Raw genomic sequence first — 8607 nt, 5'->3', positions numbered from 1 at the left:
AATGAATTTTTGAGCCACTTGTATTTCATCTTTAAAGAATTCCCTGTTTTGCTCCTTGCCCCATGTCACACCAAATTTTCCCCTGAGAGACCCCACATGTGCTCTCTGGGATCCCAGAGATCTCGGTTCTAACTAAATCATCACAATGTTTCTCTTAAGTTACAGTTTGGGGAATAAGAATATTTATTTAGGCTTGCCAACAAAGTTTAGAGGGTCACTTACAAAGACATGAGCTCTCGTGGGCTCTTTCTCTCCCATATTTGGCAACTACCCCTCCCCTTTTTCCCAGTGTGCTCAGCTCTGTTAGATATAATCCAACATGTTTTACGGTTTTTGAGTCAAGTATGAGATCATTTCCTGAATTTCTTTCTTAATGTATTTGTAATAGTTACATAGGACTCTTCCTCATTTGGGGGTGATGATTTTATATCCTTCAACTTTGCTGAAGGTATTTGTCAGATCTAGGGAGTTTTTCAGTGGAATCTTGAGGGTCTTTTACGTATATACTCATATCATCTACAAATAAGGATACTTTGACATATTACTTTCCAATGTATATTCCCTAATCTCCTTTGCTTTTCTTTCTGTTCTAAGACTTCATATATTATATTGTCCAGGAATGTAGAGCGTGGACATCTTTTTTTTATCCTGATTTTAATGTGACTGTTTGTCTTTTCCTTCATTTAGTCTAATATTGACTGTGGGCTTGTGGTATGTTGCTTTTATTATGTTAAGATGTGTCCTCTGTATCCCTAGGTTGTCCATTACTTTTATCATAAGTGGATATTTGATTTTTTTTAAGGGGCTTTTCTGTGTCTATGAGATTATTATGTGGTTTCTGTCACTGAGTCTGTTTATGTAATAGATTATAGTTGCTTATTTATGTATGTTGAAACTTCCCTGCATCTCTTGGATGAAGCCAATTTGATCACGGTGGATATTTTTGATGTGTTCTTCCATTTGATTTGCAAGTATTTTTAAATATTTTATTGAGCTTTTGTAATTTCATACAACAGTTTTTAATCAAATTTAGATCCCCTCCCCCATCTGTTCCTGCCCCATCCCCCCACTGGACCTCATGTATTCCATTATACTTTCTGCCATCATTCCATCATGTCAAGTTCAATTAATTCAGGAATTTGTACAAAATGTCCTATGTAAATGTGTCCACTGGAGTCTAGTTAGCCAATCTACTGATCATATTTAAATCATAATCTCTCTCACCCACCAGCCATCAGTCTTGAATAGTTCTCAGTCTAGTGCTGGTCTGCACCTATTTCTCTCCTTCACCTTGGGCCCTTATTTAATTGAGTTGACATGGGTCCTGTGCTCAATTCCACCATTGCTACAAGTTCACATTTATAAGCTTCCAGTGGCCTGGAAGCCTCTGGTTCTCTGTGTTCAGAAATAGCCCTGGCTCTAACAATCTTTCTACCCCCTCTTCCGCAATGGTCCCTGAGCCATGGGTGGATGAGGTTCCATGTAGGAGTCCTATCCTACACTCTATAGTCTCTTATTCTTTAAAATATGGCCAGCTGTGACCTTCTCTGTGCATCACACTCTGTTGTATAAGGAAGCTTTACTGGTGAGAGTTGAGGGATGCATTAGTTTTCTCTTTATCCCTTATTCCACTCTGTTCCATGAGCCTTATAGATGTTAAATTGTAGGTGTGTCACCTAGTACTGGGCATCTCTCAGATGTATGTTTTCTGTTTCTGACCAGATGTGCAAATCTGAAGGAACTTCCATGTGTTGAAAAAAGAAGCTTCTTTGATGAGTGGTGTGCAGTATACTTGTCTCTAAATATAAAGATTGATTTTAGGATATAGCAAGAAGATGCATTTGTCTTAAGATATGAAAGATATAGGGCTTTCTCTAGGATCTATGACCTCTCCTCCCATATGTGTTTGGCCGAGTTTACAGTGCCACCTATGAGTTCCCTCCCATTGAGAGAGCTTTAAGTCTAATTAGATAACCGTTGATTGCCCCACAGATAACAGTGCCATTGCTGCACCGATAGAGGCAGTTTCCCATGATGGTCATTGTGGTCATTAAGCTTTAGGGCTGGGTTGAGCCATTGATTGTTTTTCTACCTTGGCAGTTTGCATATCATCATCTAGCATTTTAAGACAAGCTTCAGTTAGGCTTCCAGGTCAGTTCCTGCTCCATTGTTTCAAGTCCTGCACCCTCAGTACGTCCTATCCTCAACAGTAGGGTTTTATCTACTAGTTCTGGGAGATAACCAAAAGGTTTGGCAATATCCCATGTTATTTTGGGCAACTCCCAGACCACCTTCAATAACCACTCTAAGGGAGGTCTCTTTTCTGTCACTGTGTTTCTTGCCAATCAGCTCCCAGGTATACATGTGCATTAATGTTCAGATACTGTGCATTTCTCATAGGGTTTCAAGGACATCATTTTTCCCTTTAAGGTTTCTTAGCCCACCAACATTTATTCTTCTCTACTCTTTTGTTCTCCCATATGGTAGTCCTCCTCCCTCCCTCCCCAGTCACAGTGCTCCCATTATCCCCACCTTTCCCCAGTACCACCATCTTCCCACCATCCTCCCTCTCCTGACTTCCCTCCCTCCCCAACACCATGCCCCCTTGAATGTCCCTTCCTCCTCTCCTCCCTGTTGAATACTCCCACTTTTCCCACCTCCTTATTTTATTGGGAATTTTTGTATCTGTGTTCATCAGAGAGATTGGTGTATAATTATCTTTTTGTTGAATCTTTTATTTTGTTTTTAATCTGAGTAGTACTGACTTTGTAGAAGTAATTTGGGGATCATCCTTCCATTTCTCTTCTAGGGAATAATTTGAGAAGTAAAACATTTATTTCTTCTTGGAAAGTGTGGTAGAGTTCAGTGTTGTAGCCATCTAGTTCAGGGCACTTTGCATTTGAGAGATTTTTTTAGTTGGTTGTTATTGTTCTACTTAAATTATTTATATTACTTTGATTTAGTTTTGTCTGCTGTACATATCTACAAATTTATCCAATTATTTTAGATTTTCTAATGTCGTGGAATGTAGATTTTTTTTTTTAAAGCATATCCTTAGAGTTTTGGGGATTTCATCTGAATCTGTTTTAATGTTTCCTTTTTCAACTCTGAATTTGTTAATATGGGTCCTCTGTCTCATCATCAGTTTGGCTAAGGTTTTGTCAGTCTTGTTAATCTTTTCAAAGAATCGTTCATTTCAATGATTCTTTGTATTTCTTTTCCTTTCAAGTTCATTAATTTAGTTTTGATTTTATTTACCTCCTCCCCTACATGCTTTTTGGGTGTGGTTTGTTCATAGTTTTCCGAGGCTTTCAAGTACATCATTAATTTTTTTATATGGGATGTTTCTAAGTTTCCAGCGTTAGGCACTTGGTGCTATACAGTTTCCACTTACCACTGCCTTCATTATGTCCCAAAGGCTTGGGTATATTGTGTTTTCAATTTCATCCAATTTTCATTCAGAAAGCTGGTGTTTAGCTTTCATTTATTTGTGTGATTTTTCCCTTTTTATTGTTAGTTCCATGGATGCTTAGAAGAATGTATAATTTTTGGTGTTTGTTAACATTTTCTATGGATGTCTGTTAGGTCCATTTGATTTTTGATGTCATTTAACAACAAGGTTTCTCTTTTTAGTTTTTGTCTGGTTGATCAGTCTATTGGTGACAGTAAGGTACTGAAGTCACCTGCTATCTCTGTGTTGGAGTGAATGAGAGATTCTAGAGTTTATGAAGTTTCTTTCATGAAACTGGATATCCCTGTGTGAGGTGCATATATATAGTATATATTTATGTTTATATATTTATATATATATTTATGATTGTAATACCTTCTTGATGGATTTTTCCATTAATGAGTATAAAGTGACCTTCCCTGTTTCTTCTGAATAGCTTCAGTTTGATCTCTATTTTTAGTTTTATATTAGAAGAGCTACAGCTGCTTGTTTCTTAGTTATATTTGCTTGGAATATTTTTTACCATTTTACCATAATTTTGTGTTGGATGTTGTCGGTGAAACGCATTTCTCGGAGGCAGAAAATTGATGGATCCTCTTATTCAATAAGGTAATGGGTGTCTTTTTATTAGGAAGTTGTGACCATTAAAGTTGAAAGTTATTATTGACCAGTGTTTATTAATTTCTGTTTTGTTGGTACTTTAATGCTGTTTTCTTAGACCTCTTTTGGTTGACTCCTTAAAATAATTCATTTATTCTTTGTGCCTTCTGGAGGGTTTTTAATATTCAGATGGAAGTACTTAATCAAGTATTATCTGAGGGGAGTTTTGTGGACAGAAATTGCTTAAATATGTTTTTATCATGGAAAGTTTTTCTTTGTCCTTCAATTACAACTAATAGCTTGGCTGGATAGAGTATTCTGGCCTGGAATCTGTGTTCTTTCATGACTTGTATGACAATAGTCCATGCCCTTCTGGCTTTCATAGTCTCCACTGAGCAGTCAGTCATTATTCTGTTAGGCCTGACTTTATACGTGACTTGATCTGTCTTACGGGATTCAATATAATATTTTGTTCTGTACATTTACGTCATACCATGTGGGGAGCTTCTTTTCAGTTTCTGTCTACTTGGTGGTCTCTATGCTTCCAATACCTTGACAGATATTTGTCTCCCTAGATTAGGGAAATTTTCTTCTACGGTGTTATTAAAAAATATTTTCTGTGCCTTGCTTTGTGTCTCTTCTCCTTCTTCCATCCCTATGTTTCATCAGTTTGTTTTTAGACCGTGTCCCACAGGTCTTGCATATTCTATTTCTGGGTTATTTTAGATATTTTATATATCATTTATTCTACTTGTTTTTGCTTCTTTCCTTCAGTTCTTCAGTTTTTTATTTTTGCTTTAGTTCTTGAGTTTTTTATTTCAAGTTTTAATTCGGTTTTGCTTTTCTTCAAAGATGCTATCTCTTTACTGAGATCTAATTTCTTTTTTTTTTTTCTTTTTTTTTTTTTTTTGTCTTTTTGAGATAGGGTCTCTCTGTAGCCCCAGCTCTACTGGAACTCACTATGTAGACCAGGTTGGCCTTGAACTCACAGAGCTTTGCCTGCCTCTGCCTCCTGAGTGCTGAGATTAAAGAAGTGCACTACCACACCTGGCTTATTGATATTTAATTTCATGTTTTGAATTGTTTTGGTTACTCCATTCAACTGTGTTTTCATGGACTCCATTTGGATATTTTGTTCATATCCTGAGTTCTTGAGCATATTTATAATTGCTGTTTTGAAATCCTGTCTTGTGTGTCCACTAGGTTGTCATTCTCAGGATATATTATGATGGGGTTAGTTTGTGTACTAGACGTATGGACGTATGTTTGTTTTTCATGTTGTTTGTCTTTTGAACGAGACCTAGGCATCTGGACATGTATGGTGGTGTTTCCCGGTGTGGGTAAACAATTGCTTCTTTGTTGGCATCTTGTTTGCTCTTTCCCCAACTTATAAGGTTATGGCCCACATGAGTGGGGTTTAGTGTTCAGTTTTGGAGACACTTCATGTTGATACGCAAATAGGGTGAAATAAGTGATTTCAATTCAGCTAGAGATAAGTACAACTTTTGAGTTAGATTTCAGGATTGACTCCACAGGATCTTGGATCAGCGTGGTGGCTTGGATCTGAAGGGTGGGGTGGGGACTGCTAGGTGCACAAGTTGGCTGATAGGTTAGATGGGGAGCTCATATTTCTGCAACACAGAAAGCTCAGATTATGGGGCACAGGGAAGTCTCAAGAAGGGGAGCTCCAAGTAATAAGGATGTTGAACACTTTTTTGGTGTTCCTTATCTATTTTTTTCTTCATTTGAAAAAGACTCATTAGCTCATCTTTTTATTAGGTCATTTATATGACTTTTGTTGTTTCTTTGCTTTTTTGTGTTCTTTGTATATTCTGGATATTAATCCTTTGTCAGTTGTACAGCAGGTGAAGATTTTTTTCCTGATGAGTGAGTTTCCTCTTTCCTTCCTTTCTTGCTTCTTTTGCTGTACAGGGAAGGGGTTGTGTCTAAATTTAATTAAGATGTATTATATGAAATGCACAGAAACTCAATAAAAATCATATAAAAGAACAAGAGCTCCAGAATGCAATTCTGGGTTGGGGAAGGATCTCTAAGGCCCAAGCTGGCCTGAGAGCTGAGATGGAGTAGGGACCTCGTGCTGCCAAGACTACAAGGATGAGCACATCTGGGAAAGGGCCCATACATTTTCCTAGGAGTTTATGTTTTATATGTCAGGAACTTGAAGAACAAAGTTTAAATTTCATTTTGAGACAGGATCTTCATACAGCCCCAGCTGTCCTAGAAATCTCTGGTTTGATTAGGCTGACCTTGATTTCACAGAATTCAGTCTGCCTCCCCGGGGCTGGGATTAAAAGTTTGTGACACCAAGCCTGACAAGAGCTTGAATTTTATAAGGACTGAGCTGAAGATGTAGACCAGTTTGAAAGTATTACTAATTTCACAATATTGAGTCTTTTGATTCATGAGCATGGGATAGTCACATTTATATAGGTCTTTAATTCCATTCAACAGTGTTTAATGATTTTAAGTAGAATATCTTCTAGTTAGTTTTCATGAATTGCAAATGTATTTCATCATTGTGTTCCTGTTGATTTATTGTTTGTCCAACATGTTGATATTTTAAACTAGTTACAATAATTCATTTTTTATAGATTATTAGAATTTCTACAAGTAAGGTTTCAAAATTATTAATAGAAATAACTTTATTACTTGCTTTAAAATTAAATGAATTTCATTTAATAGTCTTGTTGAATTTCCTGGTCTAGAAATTCTGCTTTAATATTAAATAAAATTTCAGGGAGTATTCATCCTGAACTGTACATATATTAACTTATAGTGAAAGTATTTTTCTTCTGAACCATCAGCTGCTTATAGACTTCATGCATTTTCTACAGAGTTTTGGGTGATACAAATAAATCCTCAAGAATCCTAAGCAATGTCCACAAAACTTGCCCTTGTTCCTAGGATGTTAAATGTGTTTGAGTACAGTATTGTAGAACAGATAGAGGTATAAACCTTACTGAAAAGTCTTTATATGTCCCATGTTTTTGTAATTTCCAATGTCTTTGACTTCTAAAATACACAAGGGCCTGTTAGTTAACTGGAGATGCTTAGTTAAAAATACTTAAATTCTATGACATAGCTCAATGTGTAGAGGCAAAATAAATAGTGACCATACTTTTTCCCTTGTCATTTTGTATATAGAATTTCCAGACAGAAGTGACAGAAAGAAATCTTTCTACAGTGACTGAGTTCATTCTCACAGGGTTGACAGACAAACTGGAGCTGCAGCTGCCCCTCTTTCTGCTCTTCCTCGGGATCTACATGCTCACAGTGCTGGGGAACCTGGGCATGATCATCCTGATCCTGCTCAGCTCCCACCTGCACACCCCCATGTACTTCTTCCTCAGCAGTCTGTCCTTCATTGACCTCTGTTATTCCACTGTCATTACCCCCAAAATGCTGGTGAGCTTTGTGTCAGAGAAGAACGTCATCTCCTACCCTGAATGCATGACTCAGCTCTACTTCTTCCTCATTTTTGTTATATCTGAGTGTCACATGTTGGCTGCAATGGCCTATGACCGCTATGTGGCCATCTGTAACCCCTTGCTTTACAATGTCAACATGTCTTACCAAGTTTGTTCTTGGATGTTAGGTGAAGTGTATGGAATGGGTTTCATTGGTGCCACAGCTCACACTCTCTGCATGCTAAGAGTACTTTTCTGTAAGGCTAGTACAGTAAACCATTATTTCTGTGATCTTTTCCCATGATGGAGCTTGCATGCTCCAGTACTTTTATCAATGAGGTAGTACTCTTATGCCTCAGTGCTTTCAACATTTTAATTCCAACTCTGATCATCATTACTTCCTACATCTTCATCATTGTCAGCATCCTCCACATTAAATCCACCAAGGGAAGGTTCAAAGCTTTCAGCACCTGCAGCTCCCACTTCTGTACTGTGGCTATCTTCTCTGGTTCTCTGGGATTCGTGTACCTGCAGCCATCATCAGTCAGCTCTAGAGACAAAGGGAAAGTGTCATCTGTGTTTTATACTACTGTCATGCCCATGCTCAACCCCATAATCTACAGTCTGAGGAATAAGGATGTCAAAATTGCTTTAAATAAATTGCTTCAAAAATGAAATTTCCTATGAAGAATAATATTTGCCATTACAAAAAGCATACAATTTCTGAATTTCTGTTACAGAAACAGACTAGAAAACACAATCTTCTACTAATCATGAAATTATCACAAGTATAGGATTATTTGGAGGGCAGGGGAAGTGTCATGGCAAGACTGGATTCATTGTTAAGACATAGAGAGGCAACAGCTCTCACATGCACCAGAATCAATCCACTTATCAGTACCTGACCCACTAATAAATGTTTTATAGTTATTAAAATTCTTCTTCTTTTATTTGCATTCTGCCATATGTTCATGAAACATGGTTCTTTTAGGTGAGATTTATTTATTCTATTTGGAGAACTAAGTATATTTCTTCAGTATACTTTGATATTCTCTGTATTTTGTTTACTCAACTTTTTCCAATGAAATATATTGCCAAAATTTCTCAAAGTGAGAGTTTTGAAATAAA

General features: G+C 37.1%; 1 protein-coding gene across 1 annotated transcript; it reads left to right on the top strand.

The window, feature by feature from the left end:
* The first annotated feature begins 5305 nt into the window (after positions 1–5305).
* LOC103728705 (olfactory receptor 150-like) lies at positions 5306–8154 on the top strand. Its single transcript, XM_008826666.1, is given in 3 exon segments — positions 5306–5311; positions 7217–7772; positions 7775–8154. Coding segments are annotated over 3 exon segments (942 nt in total).
* The last annotated feature ends 453 nt before the right edge of the window (positions 8155–8607 follow it).

Source organism: Nannospalax galili, unplaced genomic scaffold, assembly GCF_000622305.1.
Source record: "Nannospalax galili isolate Female #2095 unplaced genomic scaffold, S.galili_v1.0 scaffold1852, whole genome shotgun sequence".
Lineage (NCBI taxonomy): Eukaryota > Metazoa > Chordata > Mammalia > Rodentia > Spalacidae > Nannospalax > Nannospalax galili.
The sequence above is the reverse complement of the archived record's forward strand: the minus strand, read 5'-3'. Positions and strand labels throughout refer to the sequence as shown.